Source organism: Benincasa hispida, chromosome 11, assembly GCF_027475165.1.
Source record: "Benincasa hispida cultivar pf3 chromosome 11, pf3_genome.v1.1, whole genome shotgun sequence".
Lineage (NCBI taxonomy): Eukaryota > Viridiplantae > Streptophyta > Magnoliopsida > Cucurbitales > Cucurbitaceae > Benincasa > Benincasa hispida.
Window position 1 is genome coordinate 33,619,472 of NC_143488.1, and position 23,261 is coordinate 33,642,732.

General features: G+C 34.0%; 1 protein-coding gene across 1 annotated transcript; it reads left to right on the top strand.

The window, feature by feature from the left end:
- Positions 1-7,739: 7,739 nt before the first annotated feature.
- LOC120091360 (large ribosomal subunit protein P1-like) lies at positions 7,740-9,107 on the top strand. Its single transcript, XM_039049358.2, has 4 exons — positions 7,740-7,892; positions 7,969-8,047; positions 8,133-8,336; positions 8,827-9,107. The coding sequence occupies exons 2-4, from the start codon at positions 7,979-7,981 to the stop codon at positions 8,878-8,880; spliced, it is 327 nt and encodes a 108-aa protein (XP_038905286.1). The 5' UTR covers positions 7,740-7,892; positions 7,969-7,978; the 3' UTR covers positions 8,881-9,107.
- The last annotated feature ends 14,154 nt before the right edge of the window (positions 9,108-23,261 follow it).

Genomic DNA, 23,261 nt, shown 5'->3' on the forward strand with positions numbered 1-23,261 from the left:
GCCTAAATGATGAATGATGCGCTCATAGAACAAGGTAATCGCATGAACTTAGCTGACCTAAGCTTATTCATATCTCTAGTGAACAATGCATACATTGCTTAATGCGGCCGACCACTTACCCTCACGGGCAGTTGGTTGTTGCTAACTTTACTCATAGACAAGCAATGCGTTAACCTATAGACAGGCGTTGCCACAGCTTCACACTAAGCAAATAAGGTTACTCACACACTCATGCAACGCACACCTCTCGGAAGGTTGCTACATGCTTCATATCCCTAATCCACATGACTAAGTATGCAATACCCAAGCAATCTCACTAAGTGTTGCAATGAAAGTAAAGATGCTAAGCAAAGAAGATGGAGATGGAGTCGAAGGAATAGAGAAATGCATTGAAAACAGATTGTATTAATTCCTTAATTCAAAATGTCATATAGTACAATGTAGGAAAAGAAAGGAAAAAAAAATGACCGGCTGGAAGCAAAACTTTGCTTCCAGTGGATGTGCATCAAGGCTGCCAATGGTGCCATGGATGGGTGGAGGAGCTGACTCTCTCGAGATCTAGCTCCGGTCGAAGGCTTCGGTCGTCACTCAAAATGGATGAAGGAGGTGAAGAACTCTCAGCCATCTTCTCACGCGTTTGTCTAGATCGCGAGGAAAATCCCCGGTTTGAGAGATAATCTGCGGATGATTGAATTTTAGCTCATCGGCCTCTATTTATAGAGCTTGGGTCGCCGACAGCATTAATTGGACTGCTCTGAGTCTGACATTCGGTGCATTAGTCCTTTTCTGAACCTCTGCAACTAACAGCGTGGTAGGTGAAATGTTAACATCATCTTTGGGATTTTCTCGAGGTAGATGCATTGATGCGTTCATTCCACCTACTTTGCGTTGATCCCATTAGTTTGCATTTTTGCGTAGCCGCAATCATTCAATGGTCACATTCGCTTAATACCGCAACTCTACATGATGACCACAATCGCTTGACGAGTGCAACTTCAATGTGATGGACGCATACGGATGATTACCGCAACATCCATGATGACGAGTGCAACTTTGAACCACCACTTATTCCCCTTTTCATTCCTTCATTCACCGGGTCCCATAACCTGGTTCTGAGTCCAGAGAATAGGGTAAACTCTAGTGGTGGTCTGGAAGAGTTCGAATCGAGATTTAGCAAGGAAAAGAGTTTTTCGTGAGCTACAAAGGTTGTATTATATACCTTTAATTTACTGTTTTTTCCTATATTTGCATGCTATTTTCCTTTTAATTAAAAGAAATTAGGGTGTAATTAGATCCTTATTCCACTGCGTATGTCTCGTGTTCCATCAACTATTGCATACTAGACATACTTTAGTTAATTATAACATTTATAAATTAACCTAAGGTAATGGCATGCTTGATGCAATATACATTCATTACTAATATATAACATTTATATAACTAAGTAATGAATCATGTTATAGCATACATTCCATACATCCATTCAACCATATATTATAACACTTATAATATAATAATGCGTGGATATACTATAATCCATGCATATGTATACTATAACACTTATACCATATGATGCATGAGCATGTTTTGTGTAATTTAAATCATGCATATTCATATATCATAGCACTTACAATATAAAATGATGCAATAACATAAATGCATAACCTATGGTGGGTTTTAAAACTATATGACATACATTATGACATATAATATAAAATATACATCATATGTATATTTATTCTAAAAGTTGATAGACTGGGATAGAACATCTCAAAAGATAAAACAAAAGGCTAACTATTACAAAATTTGAGTCAACCGATTCGGAATAGGTGAACCGGGACTTAAATCGCTCGAATCGAACCACCCTTCAAAGGACCACCTTGCAGCTAATCGTGTAGCAAATGAACCATGCGTCGAGCAACTATATGATGAGCATGAAAGACTATGCGATCGTGTAGGTAATGACTATGCGATGAGCATGAAAGTCTACGCGATCGTGTAGCAAGCAACCATGTGTTGAGCAACTAAAGACCGCATGATCGTTTAGCAAGTAACTAAGCAATCTTGTAGCAAATGCAACAATATCGTGTAGCATTAGCTATGCGATCATTTAGCAGCAAAAGCTACCTGATTACATAACAAAAGGTACCCGATCGTTTAGCTGTAGCTACACAATTTGGAACCTCTCTTTCGTCTTCTCCATCGAAACAACGCTCTGCAATCCTTCTTTGAAGCAACCTGGAACATCACGAGCAACTCAAACATACAAAATACAGACTCGATTTCAAGAATAATCCCTAAAAACGTAGGAGCCTTTACAAACCAAAATTGTAAAAATAAAGAAAGCCTTAAATAGAGAGTTCTATCCTGAAACATCCATCAACAAATCCATCCACAACCATTCATCACATAAATAGAATGCAAATTGTAAAACCCATCATTACTGTAAAACGATTCAATACAAGAATGGAGTTTGGAATAAAAAACCTACAACCTAGCTCTGATACCAATTAAAGGAACTCTAATAAGGAGAACCTTGAGCAGAAGCGGACCGATCAAATTCCATAATTATTGAATGAAAAGTTTTACAGTAAATAAGCAATAAGATATACATTTAAATCCATATTACAATATACTTTAAAAGAAAAGAGTTTCAAGAAACCTCACCTTTGAAGACCTTTTTCTTCACGTTTTCCCCGAACATATCACGAACTTCTTGGAGACCTTCTTTAAGATAAACCTTGAACAAAAACCGAACACTACCACAATGTTATCTTGGTATTCTCAGGGTGAGAATGCAGGAGTGGTGGGCTTTGACTATTTTGGTTAAGAGGAAAAGTTTAAGGTGAAGGAGGAAGAAGATTGAGAATTCTCTCACAAAAACTCAAAAGACAAAAAAACACTTTTGTCTTTTTCTCTCAACATCCAACACTTATCTCTCTGGAAGAAGAAAAAGAAGAAGATAACTTTTCTTTTATTCTCCTTACCATAAAACATAACCACCCCACTGATGTGGGTGGAGAGAAAAGATAGGGAAGGGAGTTGTAACCCCCTTCCTCATTATTCAAATAATAATAATATAATATAAATAAATATGATAACTAACTTATCATATTATATATATATATATATATATATATATTAAATTATATGTTATATCAAATATAACATATAACCTATAGTTTTAATATCGTATAACATAAAATATAAACTATAGTTTCTTTTCTCTATTATATGACATTTAATATAAATCTCATTTATATTAAATTTAACAACTATGAATCTCATTCATAGAAAATATATTTGAATCTCATTCAAATATTTATTTTCTCCCATTAAGCTATAATGTATCAAATACATTATGACAATTATATCATATATAATTGAAACAATTTAATTATATCATATATAATTAAATCCCTCTATTAATTTGAACAATTCAAATTAATCCAAAAACTGATTCTTAACTAAATCCTATTGAGCTACCAAGGAGACCTCATGAACCTGTAGCTTGAAGACCCAACGGTACATGGATAATTAATTAAACTCTTTAATTACATTATTCACCATTTATTAACTGTCGGGTACTTCATTAAAGACCGACAGTTACACTCTTTATACTACAAATATATTTTTGTATTCATTGGATATAACTAATCAACAGTACAATTGTTGGGATTGGTGTCCTAATTCTCCGAGAGTCTCGTTGTTTGTAATTATACACATTGTTATTAATAAAATATGAGTTATTTCATTCTAGCATTTACTCATATCCAATAAACAAAGCTCCATGGTTATTGTATGTAAACTTAAGCATGTATATGAGATATACAAGTGGATCATGCCTTAAGTGATAACCTAAATAGGTCTGTAGTATAAGGATTAAGGTGGGATACCTGATCTTGGTACACTACGGATATGGTCCGCTTTGTATGGGTTTTCAAGTGTTGTAAACTACTACAAATGGTAGATTCTGACCATTCATGTGGAGACATGGTATCCTATACAAAGAGTTTGTATAAGATCGGACCATGAGATGACTAGTCTCTATATATAACACTGTTGAATACTGGAGACTTACATCTCACCCAAATGACCATAAGTGACATCCAATCTTTAGTTTTTTGGGAACTCTTGCCTTTGAGGGCGGTCCTTTGATTAGTATGGATGAGAGTGGTCAGATTGCCAACTCAACATGCCTACCTTTTTGGGGACTTGTCTGATTTGGGAGCTGGAAACTCAATTATACAAGATGGAATTCACTATTTCCCTGAAGCAGGGGTAAGTAGATAGATTGCTCCTTAAGGGCTAATTCCGAGGCTTGAACATAGTGGCCACAACTTCTCTTTGGAAGAAAGGACTCAGTCATAGTAGGAATATGACTTATGTTCATTAGAGGGATCAGTGGTACTTAAGGAGTTAGATGTAACTACAGGGGCATAACGGTTATTGGCCGATCTGTACTTACAAGCGATCTGTGAAGGGTTATCGCAATGTTGATAGGTTAAGATGGACACATAATATATCTGTAGTAAGGACAGTTCAGTTGTTGTTCTTTAGTGGTGTGTCTGGCAGTTAATGAATGTGAATCTCGTGACTAAAGAGTTTAATCAGTTATTCACGAACTGTTGGAGCTTTGAGCTACAGGTCCATAAGGTCCCCTTGGTAGCTCAATAGATTCAAGTTGAGATCAGTTCTTGGTGTTGATTTGAAGTGTTCAAATTGACAAGAGGTAATTCAATTATATATGATATGATCGGAATGATGTATGAGATATATCTACTAGAGGGTTAATGTAAATGAGATTTACATTAAGGACCATGGAATAGAAAAAAAGCTATGGTTTATATGTTTCATGAGATGAAATATTAAAACTATAGGTTATAAATATAGTATAGTAAGTTGGTTATTATTTATATTTATAATAATGTTAATTATTGGATAATTATCTCTTTTTCTCTAATAACCAATTGAGTGGAAGGTTATTGGTGGTTTCATGGTAATCATGAGATAAAAGGAAAAATGTTTTCCTAAATTTAGTAAGATTTGCAAGTTGTTGATTTGAGAATTCCAATCTTGGAAAGTTCTCATGGAAAGACTGTCAAGTAAATAAGATTTACTAAACGATAGCTTAGAGAGACTAAACGATCGTGTAGAGTTTCTATACAATGGACTCTCAACTGGCCGATGAGCTAAACGATCACATAGCTTTAGCTAGATGATCATATAGATTTTGTTAAACGATTGGGCATCGTCTATACGATAGACATCTGCCATTTCCCACTTGCTCAATCGTTTACACGATTGTTCTCCTCCGGTCTCTACCTCTAGCCAAGTCCACATAGAGCCTACACTTATGGATTCTCACACTAAGAATACCAAGGTAACGTTTTTGGTGGTGTCATACTCAACTCGACACAATCGAGGTTATGTGGAGGCCGTTTATGGTGTTTGGGGTATTTTTGACTTGGAGATTACGGTGTTCGAGTTCGTTGTGATCGTGCAGTGTAGAGTTCGTGGTGTACGAGCGTTCGAGTGTTGCAGTGTTACTGGTTGTTTGAGCGTTCATGATTAAGAGTATTGAAGACGAGTCTTCAAAGTTATGTCAATTCTTTCCCTTTGTCTTTAGTAAAGCATGCTGTAATTTATGTTTTACGCATATCCTGTTGTTTCTGTTTGTGTACTGTAATTGTTAATGTTCAGATACGATTGAAATTTGGAACAATCCTTCCGCTGCCATGGAAATCCTCGTGTCTGATTTCTTTCAATGATGATCCTTCACAAATTGCTCGTAAGTACAGCTGGGCCAAAATACCATTTTGCCCCTGTAGTTACATCTAACTCCTTAAGTATCATTGATCCCTCTAATGAACAATAGATCATAGTCTTACTATGACTAAACATCTCTCGCGCCAGGAGAGAGTGTTGCGTCACATTGTTCAATACTCAGAATCAGACCGAGAGCAATTTATCTACTTACCCCTGCCTCAGGGAAGGAAAATTCCATCTTGTGTAGCTATATTCCCATCTCCCCAATTAGACGAATCCCCAAAATGGTAGGCTTGTCGAGTCGACGATCTAGCCACTCTCACCTATACAAATCAAAGAACTACCCTCATAGGCAGGAGTTCACAACTCACTTAGGATTTAGGTTATGTTACCTCTGGTCATCTTGATGGAATGTAAGTCTCTATTATGAACGATGTTATATAATGAGACTAAACATTTTGTGGTCTGATCCTATACAAACTCCTTTGTATAGAATATCTCTGTTCGCATGTCTATACATTTATGATCATGATCAGATCATTTGTAGCACTTTACAACAATTGTAGCACTTACAAAACGGGCCATACTCGTAGTGTCACCAGGATAAGGTACCCAGCCTTATCCATATACTACAGATCATTTAGGTTATCACTTAAACATGATCCACCCGTATGTCTCCGTTTAAGTTACAAAGATAACCTTAGGTGTTAGTTTATTGGTTTGTGGTTAATGCAACTAAAATATTTTATAATTTATAGACAATGAATAAAATATAAAATATTTTAATATATAATGTGTTTGTTCAACAATGTTGACAAACTATAGGACCCTACGAGATTTAGAGCATCAACCCTAATAGTGACGAGGTAACTCACTATTCAAATATACTATATCTCTAGAAGCTTGGAAATCAATTATTGTAGTATTATGATCAGACTGTTGGACGGAATGGTCTGTTCCTACTAACTCACTATTCAAATACATTGTACTTCCAGAAGTACTAGATGATACGATGTCAATAACTACACATAAATCATTATAGGGGAAGTTCGATAAAACTGACATCAGTCACAAAAATATCCTTATCTTCAACAATCCGAATAAGATTCGAATAGTTGGAACCATCCTAGTATAATATCAAATAAGATACAGAGAAATTGGAAGATGGAAAAAGCTTACATTGGATATAAATAATAAATTGTTGGAATGACGGATTTGAAAGAATATAAGTCTCAACAGTACGATAATCATGATAGTGTGAATTTTCATCCCATTTACCATAAAAAAGAATCCTTACTTATTGTAGAGCTATGGCAAAAATAGAATGATTGAAATGACTACTTACTTGTTTGTAAAAAAAGATGGACCTCTTTTAGATATTTATAAAATGAAGTATATATAAAACATTTGAAAATGATATAATAATATAATAAGATAACAAGTGATAAAACGTGATAAAAAATGAAAAATGAGAAAATTTGAATGAAATATACAATTTGTTTGATGATAATAAGTATAAAATAATGAATAAAATCTTAGTTGGAATCAAATATACCAATACAAATTTAAAATAATAAAAAGATTAATAAGATAATGTAAAATTTGAAGATCTAGTATAAATTAAAATCAAAATGAAGATATACAAATTAAATATTGATTCATTTTGAATAAATTTGAAAAGGGGTTATATCAAATCAAATATGATATTAAACTCTCAATTTGAAATTCAAATGGTCCAAAAAATACACCACATTTTTTTCTTGAATTCGTTTGGTTTATTCAGAATTGATACACACTATAGTAATTATATTGTATTCAATAATACCATTAGCCGATCATAGTAGGGGTAAATTCGAAATTATAAAAGTGAACGTCACGTATGCGGCACATGTTTGGCCAAAATTCTTATTATTTCCGGATTTATTTATTATTATTATTATTTTTTGTGACATAAATTCAAGGGACCTCCCAAATTTTGCCGGTCTCTCCGGTTTTCCAAAATCCTAAAAATTATAGTTTGGGTCGGCCCAATGCGAAGGAACATGAAAAACCCTAAACGCTCATATATAATATACTCAGAATCAGACCTATAGCGCTCACTGTACCTGCATTTGACTGCCATCGTATGTTCCTCCTCCATATATCAAATTTCCGCTTCTTTCTCCATCGTTTTTAACTTTGTTCTGATTTAATTCGCAGGTCCTACGCAATGTCTACCAGTGAACTCGCCTGCGCCTACGCCGCCCTGGCTCTTCACGATGACGGAATTGCAATCACTGTAGAACCATTCTCTTTCTGTGTATTTATCTTTTTTTCTTTTTTGGATTCGTTTGATGTGTGATTAATTTGCTTATTGGGTCTAGGCGGAAAAGATTGCAGCGGTAATAGCAGCGGCGGGGCTCTCTGTGGAATCTTACTGGCCCAGCCTGTTTGCTAAATTGGCGGAGAAGAGGAATATTGGGGACCTTCTTCTGAATGTTGGCTGTGGAGGTGGCGCTGCTGCTCCTGTGGCTGTAGCTGCTCCTGCCGTTAGCGCTGCTGCCGCTCCTGCCGTCGAGGAAAAGAAGGTATGTACCCTTTTATCCAATATACTTCTCTGCTTCTGCTAGCTCTAACTTTCCAATAACTCTCGATTTTCAATAAGAATCTCTTTCAAATATACGCATATAACCCACATTCTGTATGTTGCTAATACTAATACCAGTTAGTTCTGAGTACTGAATCAGTTAATTATGGAGAACAAATAAATTGTTTCTACTGTTGCCGTGCTTCTTCGATTTAGATTTTCGTAGTTAACCCATTAGGTGATTCATAATATCCCTTCGAACTTGGATTAGCAACATAGAAAATGTGGTTTAGGAATATGCATCTAAGATATTCAATAGAAAGCTTAACATTGATGAGCGTAATTTCTACTTAATGCACACTTTAATTTTAATTGTCACCTTCATTGATTGACATGGTGGTGATTTAGAACCAATCTTATTGTTTCAATTTAGTTTCATTTGTCCCCTTTTCCCCTTTTCTGGGATTTGTTCATTTAAGCCTATTGTGCAGGAGGAGCCAAAGGAAGAGAGCGACGACGACATGGGATTTAGCTTATTCGATTAGGAGGCTTTTTAGATGTAGGATTGTATTAGGAAACTATTGAGTTGGTAGGCCTAATCTTCTTGATTTTCCGCTGTTCATCTGTCTCAAGATTTGTTTTTTTTTTCTTTACTATGGGGCGTTTTCAGTTTTATGATGGTAAATGCATCTTTTCACACTTTTGTTTGACTGACTTCACGTTGCAGAGAGATTAAACTACTTTATGAGAGATCTTTGGTTAAACCCTGGAACTGCATTTTCTTTCTTTTTGATTTGATTTTTAGGCTAAGTTGAATGAACACACTTCATTTGTTTTTTGCTTTCAAATACAAGGTAATCGTGTTTTTAATTAATTAATTAAATGTTATGTATGTATCCTATGGTTTAATTTATTTTATCTTTGAATGATTTTCAAAAGAAGATTCACTGTACGTTATTAACTTACTGTCGGGTCATTTTTTGAAACATGATTTCAGATTCGTTATGTTTTCTTGATTTTCTCATTTGAAGTTATTTTTATCCTTTTCACATTTTAAAAATTGGGTTTATCAATTTGCTGTAAAAAATAAAGCATTAAGAAACTGCATTATGTAGCTATTTTTCTATCGGGGTATTGGACCATATGACATGTTTTAATTTTTAACATTGCAACCCAAATAATCCCTCTGTTTCTACAAGGTATTGGATATTGTTGAGCAAAAAAACAAGAACCAAATTTTGTGTTTTCCACGTGATTTCGCTTGGCCAACACAAGTATGAATATACGTTACAAAGAGCCAATATAAATGAATTGGGGTAGGACATCTAATTAGAATATTCTCATGTAATTCAAATATTCATAACAATGTTTTCATTTAGATTGAAAATTTTCGTTAATCTATTATTACTTTTAATTAAGTCGACTACACCATAAGAAGCTTTTCAATAAATTTAAACTTTTATATTTAACAATAATAAACTTCCTAAAATTTCAATACTAACACCTTTAATGTTCCTTTTTTGATGCCCTCTTGTATCATTTCATTTCAAAACTATAATTCTGGAAAATCGATTTAGTTTTAAACTATTAAAAAGGTGGTGTAGATATTGATTTACCTCTAAATTGTGATTCAAGTACACAATTTATTGTTATACACACTTTAAAATCATGTTCCTTACCTACAAAATTGGATGGCTGCATTTAGTTTCTCTGTACTCTCCTGCACTTTAATTCATGCATTTAGTTTTATGTGGCTCGACTTTGAACTTGCCATTTATGCTACTCAGTAGTATAGGTAAGTTAGTTTGGTGAATATAAATATTATTTGATTGATGGAGAGGTTTACGACACCCTTTCTTCTATCATTTCGGTTGTTCTTCATTTGTTGTGATATGGTGGCAATTACTCTTGATTTTTGTATTAAAAATTGGTGACTCTTCTAAAGATTTGGCTTCATGTTGTGGGGTGTGTATGTGTGTGTGTGTATATATATATATATATATTAAAAAATGATATGAAAGCCTTAAAAATTAAAAATTAGGAACCCAATTGTTGAATCCATAATATCAAATTCTAAACACTAATCAATTTAACAAAAATGGTAGGATTAGATTTGGATTACCTTTTGATCGAAAACCAAGAGATAAGGAGAATTAGTTCCTTACTCCAAGTTTAAACACTCTACAATCAAGGTGATAAGACTTATTTGAATGTTTTTGGCATGCAACCTTGATTCAAGAATTGCAAAAGAAGGTGGTGAGACTGAATTTTCATTCATAGGAACCCTTAAAAACTCAAAACATCAAAAAATAAAAACCCAAATAAATATGGGTCCAATAATGAAAATACCAAGAAAAAAAATTGTTTGCAAATTAAGAAAAATGGGAATTAAAATAAGTGCAATTGGTTTCATTTGGTAGCATCAACTGAAACTAATTATTATAGAGCTTCTGAACAAATGTTGCTGTTTGAACCCCCTCAATTGAGTTTATCTCCATTTGTATGTAAGAATTCAACGCTAATTGTAGCTTCTTGGCTCTTGAGCGTGTGATTGGTCTTCGAGATAACACAAAAGTGTCCTGGTTCATATCATCTTCTCCCCCCTTTTGAAGGATTCATCCTAGAATAGTTCATTATCTACATCAAAAGGAGTTAAATCAGAAACATTAAAAGTAGCATTCACACCATATTCACTTTCAAGTCAATCTGGTAGACATTGTCAATGATTTATTCATCTCCTTTGGGTTTAATTTAGAACCTCGTTAATGTGAAAATCTTTCCTTCGGAAGGTGGACTGAAACCCAATCTTCCTCCTTACATATCATAGGCTTTCATTGTTTATTAACCCTCTCTGCTACCTTGGAATTTTGCTTTTCAATCCTTTCTTTAACCTCTTTATATAGCTCCCGAGTGGTGGTTGCTTTCTCATTAGCTTGAAAATTCACAACCTTGTTATAAGGCAAAAACAACAAATCAATAGGTGATAAAAGTTTAAATCCATACCCAATCTCAAATAGTGTACATTTAGTAACACTATGAACAACCTTGTTATATGCAAATTCAATAAATGGTAGAAAATCCTCATAAGTTTTGGTTATTCTATCTATTATAGCCCTAAATATAGTCACCAAGATCCTATTGACTACCTTAATTTGTCCATCAGTTTAAGGATGACACGTAGTGGAGTAAACTAACTTAGTACCAAGCTTTTCCCAAAGTACTTTCCAAAAATGACTTAAAAATTTCACATCTCTATCACTAACAATACTTCTAGGAATGCCATGCAATTTACCACATCTTTAAAAAACATATTAACCACATGTTTAGCATCATTAGTTTTATTACATACAATGAAATATGTCATTTTGCTAAACCTGTCGAATACCCAAAAAATGCTATCCTTTCCTCTCTTAAATTGAGGTAACTCAAGCACAAAATCCATTGAAATATCTAACCATGGTTCACTAGGAGTTGGTAAAGGAAATTATAGACCATGTGGTTTTGACTTAGACTTGGCTTCCTTACATGCAATGAATCTTTCACTCTTTATGTACATCACGCCTCATTTTAGGCCAATAAAGTGTTCATTTAACATGTCATATGACTTAGCTATTCCAAAATGTCCCATTAAACCCCCCTCCCCCATTCGCTTCTTTAACTAATAACTCACGAATAAAACAAGTGGGAATGCAAAGCTTATTCTTCCTAAACAGAAACCCATCAAACATCATAGAGTTAGGCACAACACGTTTTTGCATGAGATTTTCAACAATAGGTGCAAAATAAGTGTCTAAATATGTTCAAAACCAAGCAAACTAGTATGAAAGACGTTTAGCAAAACATACCTCCTAGATAACGCATCAGCAATTACATTTTCCTTACCTTTCTTATACCGTATCACATAAGGAAAAATTTCAATGAACTCCAACCATTCTGTATGTCTTCGATTAAGCTTTTGTTGGCCTTTCAAGTGTTGTAAAATTTGGTGGTCAGTATAAATAACAAACTCCTTTGGCTATAAGTAATGTTGCCACGTTTGTAGTGCTCTCACTAAGGCATAAAGCTCATTATCATATGTAGGATATTTCAAGGCAGCTCCACTAGCTTCTCACTGAAGTACATTAGTGGTCTTTGATCCTGCGTTAAAACAACTCTAATCCCTATTCCACTGGCATCACACTCAATTTCATATGTTAGCTCAAATTTTTGTAAGACAAATAAAGGCACATTACATAGCTTATCTTTAAGATGGTTGAAAGCACGTTCTTGTACTTGTCCCCAATAAAACTTTACATTTTTCTTTATAGGTTCATTAAGTGTTGCAACTATAGAACTAAAATCTCTAATGAACCTCCTATAGAAACCATCTAGTCCATGAAAACTCCTAATCTCACTAGTATTCTTAGGTATAGACCAGTTCTGGTGACATTACGAATACGACCTGCTTTGTAGATGTTACAATTGTTGTAAAGTGCTATAAATGATGTGATCCTGATCGTTCATGTGGGACATGCGAGTGGGGGTATTCTATACCAAGAGTTTGTATAAGACCAAACCGTGAAATGAATAGTCTCTCTATATAACACCGTTTCTAGAAGAGACTTACATTTCACTAGGATGACCATTGGTGACTTGACCTTAATCCTGAGTGAGCTATGAACCCCTCCTATCTATGAGGGCAACAATTTGATTTGTATGGGTGAGAGTGGCCTTGTTAGCCAATTCAACAAGTCTATCATTTTGGGGACTTATCCGAGTAAGGAGTTTGAAACACAACTACACAAGATGGAATTCACTCATTTTTCGACCTTAGGGAAAGTAGATAAATTGCTCCCTTAATAGCTGATTCCAAGTCTTGAACATTGAAGTCTCAACCTCTCATTGGCTCGAGAGCCGTTGCTTTATAGTTGGACTATAAACTGCTTGTTCATTAGGGGGATCTGTGGTATTTAAGGAGTTAGATGTAACTACAAGGGTAAAACGGTATTTTGACCCATGTATAATTATGAGCAATTTATGAAGGGTCGACTCACTGTTGATTGGTTGTATTCGTGGACACAAAATAAATTTACAGTGTGAAGAATGCAATTATCGGTCTTTAGTGGAGTGACTGGTAGTTAATGAAAATTGATTAATTTAATTAAAGAGTTTAATTAATTAATCTTTTATCATTGGAGCTTCTAATCTATAGGTCCATAAGGTCCCCTTATTAGCTCACTAAAGGTTATATAAGAGGAATGATGTGAATTGTTTCAAATCAGTTGCATATTAATGAGATTAATATAATATGGTTAATTATAGATGTGATCTATAATTAAGAGAGAAAAATATTTGAGTAAGATTCAAATATAAAATAGATGAATACATATAAATATGTGATAATTATATGTTGATTAATTTTATATTAAATATGATTTAGTATAGTCGTTTAATTGATTAATTAATAGTTAATTAATTAAATAACTAATTTTTTAGAAGTAGAGATAAATAAACATGTGATGTTTATTTATTTATTTATTAATTATATATATTAAATTGGATTTAATATATATGGTTATTTAATTATTGGACTAATTAATTAAATAAAATTTATTTAATTAAATTAGAACTAGAGTAGGAATGTGAAAGACTAGAAGAAGGGGGTCACCCCTCCTGTCTTTAAATAGGTCTTCATGGCCCATGTTTGTGACACAATTGAATTGAGAATTTTGAATCCTAGTCTCCTACTACTTCTCTCAAAATCTCTCTTTTTTCCCCTACTACTTTTTCCTCTTCCAAGTCTTGGAGACCACACATCCAATTCTTGGGATCCTAAAGAATAACAAGGTTTCACTTATGGTGGTGTCCCTTGATCATTGAAGAGACGTTCCGGAGAAGACGCGGCAGGACTCGTGAAGAATTTGAGAATTTACAAAGGAAAGTTTTAGCTCTTTCCTCTTTTCTTCTCTTAAATGCATGCTATTCTTGATTGTTTATCCATTATGTTATTATTTTTATACCGTATTTTGTTTATGTAAAATCAAAAATAAAATTGCAAGGCGATCACACGCTTCCGCTTGGGATTCGATCCCTTCACCAAGCTCATAGAACGATCCTTTCGATTTTTCAATGAAAGACTCCTCCAACGATCTTAAACACAAACGTCTCCTCGAACAATTTTGAACACGACCACGAGAATAACCTGGTTATTCTCAAGGATTCCAATAGAAGGATAAGTGGTATCCAACTATTGGAAAAGGGTGAGGAGGAAAAATCTTTGAGAGGGTAGAGATGATTTCTTTCTACGGCTTAGGAAAAAATTTGCACAATGAATGCTTGCTTCAAAAGGGCTATAAGGAAGACTTTATATAGAGAAGGGTCAACCCCCTTCTCCAAGTCTTTTTCCAATTTTTTCTTGTGCACAATTAATTAAATAACATTTATTTTATTAATTAGCACATTAATTAAATAACTATTTATACATTAAATCCAATTTAACGTGTATATATTTAATTATCATAAATATCGTATATCTATGTGCAACGCCTCTCTATTTATTAATTAATTTTTTGTGAATCTAATTCACTTGAATTAATTATTTGAATCTCATTCAAATGTTTCTTTTCAACTTAATTTGAATTATAGATCACATCCATAATTAATTACATATTAATCATATTAATATACAATTTCCTCAAATTGATTTGAACAATTCAAATCAATTGTCTGTAATATCCTTTAGTGAGCTAACAAGGAGACCTGGTAGACAGATCAAAAGCTCCAACGATATGATATTAATTGGCTAAACTCACTAACCAAGTTAATCAATATTCGTTAATTGTGGGTACATTCTACTAAAGACCCACAACTACACTCTTCTCACTACAGATATATTTTTGTGTCCACGGATATAGACTAATAATAGCAAGTTAGTCCTTCACGAGTATTTGTAACTCCAACTGGATCAAATTATCATTTTACCCTTGGGTTACTTTTGATTCCTTAAGTACTAATGCTCCTCCAATGAACAATTTGTTTATGGTCTAACCAATAAATAGAAACTCCTCTCGAGCCAATGTGAGGGTAGGATCCTTTATTCAAGTCCTGGAGACACCATTTAAGGGAACACTCATCTACTTAACCTGAAGATGCGAATGAGTGAATTCCATTTTTTATTATTATGTTCCCAGCTCCCCACTCGGTCTTGTCCTCAAAATGGTAGGCTTATTGAGTTGGAGAACTGGCCTCTCTCACTTATACAAATCAAAGGACAATCCCTCATGAACAGAAGTTCATAATATACTCAGGATTAAGACTAAGTTTCCTAGGCCATCTTAGTGAAATAATACCTAACTAGTCAACAGTATTACATCTAGTGGTTACTATTTTGCAGTCCGGTCTTATGCAAACTCATTGCATAGGATACCCCCACTCGCATGTCACCTACACGAACGTGTTAGATCATTGTGTTTGTATCAAATACAAAGTAGGTCGTATCCATAGTGTTACCAGGATAAGATACCCATCCTCATCTCTATACTATACACCTTTTAGGTTGTATCTTGAACATTGATCCTTATATATCTCCACATATAGTTCAGACTCATAAGGTAACCTTGGATGTTAGTTTATTGGATTTAGGGTTATTAAGACAAAATAAAAAACAACACAATAACATTTATTGAATTAATATCTATAACTCTTTATTGATGACAGTCAATTAATAACACTTACTATCTATGAGTTTTAGGGCATAAAACCTAACATGTGGGTACATCTCACTTACGGTAGAGCGAGTTCAATTATCCACTTGATGGTCATCCCATGGAAAATAGAGGTTTATGCATGTCCCACTAGAGAGTGACATCTAGAGGACATGGATGCCTAGCCTGACCCTAGTAGTGGGATTACTTACTGAGTATTTTATACTCATTCTTTCTCATGTTTTTTTTTAAGGTAAAGGTAAGAACACACTAAAGAATGATAAGCGAAATCTATGATTGAGCCATTGGGACCAGTCATATGCTTCTGCTCAATGTTTTTAGGATTTTATGTTTTAAAATTTCTAGTATCAACGTTTGAACTTGGAGTTTTGGTAGTTGTGCTTTTAAACTTTTTAAGAGAATTTTTAGTTTTGTTTTATGGTTCTAAGGGTACCCTCTTAAATGAATTTCAGTTATTTATTTTAATAAAGTTAATTATTTTATGATATTTATTTGGTTTTACTAAGTCATGAAAATATGTCAATTTGAACTGTATGCATGCATGTCTATAATAACGACCTCGTTTGAGTCCTAGGGAGCCGGGTCATTACAGTTGGTATCAGAGCCCATGTTTTGGGTTATGTATACTAACTTACTATGTAAGTCCAGATAGTTTCTATGGCCTAGTAACGGATTCTTTGTGATTGCCATGTATGTCTTACAAGTAAAAGTTTCAGTATGTATTGCATGAGAATAGTTTCATTTAATGCCTTAGTAAACATGTCTTTATGAGGAGAAATTTAGTAAAATTTAACTTTGAGTATATGATGGGACATGACACCTAAGTAAAGAGTAAAAAGAAAAGTCCGAGGAAGGACTCAAGTTTCCTAAGATCTAGTCCCACCTGTTAAGGACCTTTCCACATCAGGGGTGCAGGACCCCGAGGATTAGAACCTTTCCATCCCGGAAGATCCAATTCCACCACATGACCTTTCTAGGATAGAGGGGTAAGAAGTGAAAACAAGAGGTCAGACCAAGAATTCGACTAAGCCTATGCAGACACCTATTTCACCTACTATTTCGACAGAGTATACAACATTGGTTGCAGCAATAGGAGAAATAATCACAAAGACTATGATTGGGCAGCTGAAGGACATTGTGGCAGAGCAAATAGCCCGAACCACCTTCACAAGTCCAAATGCCTCTAGTATAGGTCCAGAATCAGAATATATCAAACCTATCAGTAGAGGCATAACATTTACGAGACTTCAAAAAGTATAGCCCCTGTACTTTTGATGGGTCGCTCCATTGAGACTATTTTTTGCTATATGAAATGCTTGGAGGACCAGAAGCTTTAATGTGCAGTATTTATGTTGACTGATGATGTTGAGATTTGGTGGCAATAAGCCGAGAATTTTGTCAACACCAACGAAGGGCGGGTTACCTGGAATCAATTGAAAGAGCTATTTTATAGTACTTTTTTTTGTTGACAAGAGATATAATAAGCAGGCAGAGTTCATGAATCTAAAGCATGGGGTCTTATTTGTGGCGAAGTACGGACAAAAATTCACCAAGCTATCTCATTTTTCTCCCAAGTTGGTGACCGCAAAGGAGGATAAGATAGAGAGGTTATCCAAGGTCTGAAGAATGAACTAAGAGCTCATGTACTAGCCCATGAACCCATCAGTTATGCAACAGTGTTACATATAGCAGCCAAAATAGATTTCACTGTAGGGGTGGGGAACATGAGATCACAAGGAGCAAGATCCTCTTCAGGTCAGAAGAAGATAGATTAGAGGCCTTCAGAGCCTCCATAAAAGAGTCGAACACAGACAGGGCTCCACGACATTGGGGGCAGCAGGGCTCGCAATCTGTAGCTGTTAAAGAGGATAAGATGTTATGTTCGACATGTGGTAGACGTCATTGGGGATGTTGTCTAGCCGATACTGAAGTTTTTTTTTTCGATGTGGCCAGAGAGAGTAAATCTAAGAAGTGCCCCAAGAGGAATATATTTGATAACATGGGTCAGCCTATGAGCTTGGATCAGGGTGGTTCGAGTCATCATTAGTAATAGGGTAATCTTGGGACACTATGCATTAGTTTTGTTTGACTTCAATTCATCTCACTCATTCATATCATCAACATTTGTAACGCGCACCATGCTGGAATTAGAATCGTTAGAGTATGTCATATCAGTTTCTACTCTGTCAGGAGAAATCATGTTAGCTAATGAAAAGATAAAGGTATGTCAGGTAGAAATAGAAAATCATACATTAGATGTGACCTTGATAGTTCTAAACATGCATGATTTGGATGTGATGCTAGGCATAGATTGGTTGGCTGCTAATCATGCTAGTATAGATTGCTCTCGCAAGGAAGAGATTTTTAACCCTCCTACGGAAGCCAGTTTCAAGTTTAAATAGGCTGAAACTGTAGTTCTACCCAAAGAAATTTCAACTATGAAAGCCAATAGGTTGTTTAACCAAGGTACCTAGAGTATTTTGGCCAGTGTTGTGGACACTAGAGAGGCTGAGGTCTTCTTGACTTCAGAGCCAGTAGTAAGAGCTTACCCGATGTTTTCCAGAGGATCTCGCAAGTTTTCCACTACATCGGGAGATGGATTTTATGATCGATTTGGAGCTAGACACAATTTCTATCTCGAAAGCTTCATATATAATGGCTCCAACATAATAGAAGGATCTCAAGATTTAGTTGCAAGAGTTGCTGGATAATGGTTTTTCATAGGTCCTAGTGTGTCACCTTGGGGTGCACGAGTGTTATTTGTGAAAAAGAAAGAAAGATCATTGTGTCTCTGCATTGACTACAGGGAGTTGAATAAAGTGACTATAAAAAATAAGTATCCACTTCCCAGGATTGATGACTTGTTCAACCAGATGTAGGGAGCTACAGTGTTCTCCAAGATTAATCTTCTGTTGGGTTACCATTAATTGAGGATAAAGGACAATGATATACCCAAGACAACTTTTCGTTTGAGGTATAGGCATTATGAGTTCATCGGAGTGTTGTTCGGTTTAATGAATGCTCCTGTAGTATTTATGGACCTTATGAATAGGGTGTTCAAGGAATTCCTTGACATTTTTGTGATAGTTTTCATTGATGATATAATGGTTTACTCCAAGACAAAGGCAGAACACAAGGAGCATTTACGAAAGATTTTGGAGACTTTGAGGGCGAATAAGTCATATGCTAAATTTTCCAAATGTGAGTTTTGGTTGAGGCAGGTGTCCTTTCTAGGACATGTGGTGACAAAGGAAGAAGCATCTATTGACCCCGCAAAGATTGAAGTAGTTACAAGTTGGCCTCGTATAACTACAGTCAGTGAGATGCGCAGTTTTCTGGGGTTAATAATGTTGGGGTTGATACCCTAAATCTCATGGGTCTTATAGTTTGTAATTGTATTGGACAAAAAGTTTATTTATTTAATAAAATCAGATGTATTTCATTCGACATTTAGTAGCATTAACTCACAAATCTAATAAACAAACATCCAAGGTTATCTTCTGTAGCTTAAACATGTATGTAGAGACATACAGGTAGATTGTGTTTAAGTGATAACCTGAATGGTCTATAGTAGATGGATAACGTTGGGTACCTTATCCTGGTGGCACTATGAATACGACCCGCTTTGTAGATGTTAAAATGGTTGTAAAGTTCTACAAATGATCTGATCCTGATCATTCATGTAGAGACATGTAAAGGGGGTTATTCTACAAAAAAGGGTTTGTATAAGATCGGACTACGAAATGAATAGTCTCATTATATAATACTGTTAATAGTAGAGACTTACATTTCACCAGGATGACCATATGTGACATGATGAGTGAGTTTTGAACTCCTGCCTATGAAAGCAGTTCTTTGATTTGCATGGGTGAGAGTGGCTAGTTTTTCGACTCAATATGCCTACCATTTTGGTGATTCATCTGATTGGGGAGCTGGAAACACAACTACACAATATGAAATTCACTCATTTCCTAATGTCGGGGTAAGTAGATAAATTGCTCCCTTAAGGGCTAATTCCGAGACTTGAGCAATATGACGCCACACCCTTTCTTGGCCCGAAAGGGGTTTGGTCATAGTTGGACTATGACTTATTGTTTATTAGAGGGATCGGTGGTACTTAAGGAGTTAGATGTAACTATAAGGGCAAAACGGTAATTTTGGCCTAACTGTACTTACGAGTAATTTGTGAAGGGTCATTGCACTGTTGATTTGTTATCTCCAATGGACATAGAAATATGTTTGTCATGCAAAGAGTACAGCTGTCAGTCTTTAGTGGAGTGACTTGCAGTTAATGGAAGTTGGGTTATTTAATTAAAGGTTAGTTAATTATCCAAATACTGTTGAGCTTCAATCTACAGGTCTATAAGGTCCCCTCGGTAATTCAACTAGGGTTGTTAAGAATCAAATTATTTTTGGATTAATTTGAATTATTCAAATTAATAGAGGAAATTAATTATATATGATATAATTAACTTAAATTAATTGTATTTGATATAACTAATATAATGTAACTTAAATTAATTGTATTTGATATAACTAATATAATGTATTTGATACATTATAATATAAAGTTTATTCGAGAGGAAATAAATATTTGAATATGATTCAAGTATTAATTATATGAATTGGATTTGTATAATTAATTTTTAATATAAATTTGATCTATATTAAATAATGTAATTATTGAGAGACAATAAATTATTGATTATATTATATGTGATATTATATACACTATAGGTAGTATATATTATATTTTGATATAATAAAAGGTTATATATATATATATATATTAATTGTTTATATAAACTATAGGTAATATATGTTATATTTTGATATAACATAAGGTTAGTTATGTGTGTGTGTGTGTATGTGTGTGTGTATTTATATAAATATATTTTTATTAAAATAGGGAAGGAATGTTAGTTTAGGATAGCGGAAGAAAACAGAATCATTAATCACTTTAATTCATCAATTTTAGCTTCAAATCAAGCATGCTCATACAATAAGAAGAAGGGATTCAGAAATACCTTTGAAGAACTACTTTAATCTTCAAATTCAGCTTCAATCTCCTCAACAACTGGTTGTGAACCACTGCAAGATCTTTCCTACCATCCTCTAGGACCTTAGATTGAGTTATGGGACTCAAAATGAGCTGATATTAGATGGAATTTTAGAGGAGAAGATCACTTAGTTTGAAGAACTTTTCTTTAATCAAAATCCCAACAAAAACTAGTTTTTGCATGTCATTTCTCAACATTAGAACTTTAGTTTTGTATAAAACCTTCATGCAAATTGCACACACATTAAACAACTCTTTTGAGATTATGAGTAGATTAAAGTTGAAATATGAGTGAGGTGCTTCAAGTGGGTAAATCCCGCTTTTAGTAGGTTTTTCCAACTTTCAATTTCCTCTTTAATTTTGGAAATACTTTTCAAAATCAAACTCAAAACTAAGTTTTATTTCTTTTAATGGAATTGAAATTTTATTAATTTTACAAAAATTAATTCAATAATTCTTTCAAATAAAATTAATAATTAATTAAACAATTTAATTAATTCTATTAATTTAATATCAAATATTAAATTAATTAAACACCAATTCCACTACCATGAATCCTTATTCATGAAATTAATATTTAAACCATATTTAAATATTATCCGATTCTCATAGTTTGTTTAATTCGATAATTAAACGTGTAATTATATCACATATAATTACTAATTCCCTTGATTTGAATTTGAACATTTCAAATTAACTCATCACGCTATTCCAAGGTTGATTCTGTTTGTGAGCTAGTAGGGAGACCTAATGGACCTACAGATCATGGGCTCCAATGATCTAAGATTAATCGCCTAAACTCTTTAACCTAATTAACCTCCATCCGTAACTACCGGGTCACTCCACTAAAACCCAGTAGTTGCACTCTCTTCACTGTAGATATATTATGTCCACTCGATATGACCATAATTAGTAAGTTAACCATTCACAGGTTGTTCGTAATAACGGTTGTGTCAATCATTGTTTTACCTCCGAGATTACATCTTGATCCTTAAGTTCCACTGATCCTCTAATGAACAATTGGTTTGAGATCCAATTTGAATGAACTCGTTTTACAGAGAACCTTTGAGCGGAAGTGAATTGTCCAAATCTCATTTCATTTGAACATAACATTTACAACCAACAATACAGATTATGCATCAAAACATAAATTAAAACATGTTTTTTTTAATAAGAAACAAGGGTTTAGAGATTATACCTTTGAAGAACTCTTCTTCAAGTAAATCCCTTGTACTGCACGAACAACACAAACAGTCACAAACTCTCCTTGAGCAAATAGTAACGAACAAACCAAATGAAGAAGACACTACCACTTAGTTACCTTGGTATTCTCGGGGTGAGAACCCAGGAGTGGTGGGCTCTGGCTATTTTGGTTAGGAGGGAGTTTGGAGTTGGAGAAGGAAGACGATTGAAGAGAAGAGCACATCACATAGAGTTTTTGTTCAATCGTGTAGGCAATCAAGTCTATCGTATAGACTCTTGAAGTTGATCGTATAGTCTCTCAATCGTGTAACACTTAGATTATGGAAAAAATAAAATCATATTTTATTTATCCCAATTTGCCACAAAAACCGATTAACTTCCCACTAAGGCAGTTAAAGAGAAAAGGGGAATAATTATCAAATAACTAATAATTATAAATAAATATGATAACCAACTTATCATATTATATTTATAACCTATAGTTTTAATATTGCATCATATACAATATAAATTATAGTTCTTTTTCTCTATTTTATGGCATTTAATGTAAATCATATTTATATTAAATTTAACAACTATGAATCTTATTCACAAAAAATATATTTGAATCATATTCAAATATTTATTCCTCCAATTAAACTATAATATATCATATAAATTATGTCAATTATATCATATATAATTGAATTAATTGAATTATATCATATATAATTAAATTCTCTCTTATTAATTTGAACATTTAAAATTAACCCAAAAACTGATTGTCAACTAAATCTTTTTGACCTACCAAGGGGACCTTATGAACCTGTAGCTTGAAGCTCCAATGGTACGAGAATAAATAATTAAACTCTTTAATTTCTTTATCCACCATCAGTTAATTGTCGGGCACTCCACTAAAGACCAACAGCTGCACTCTTTACACTACAAATATATTTTTGTGTCCATTGAATATAACCAATCA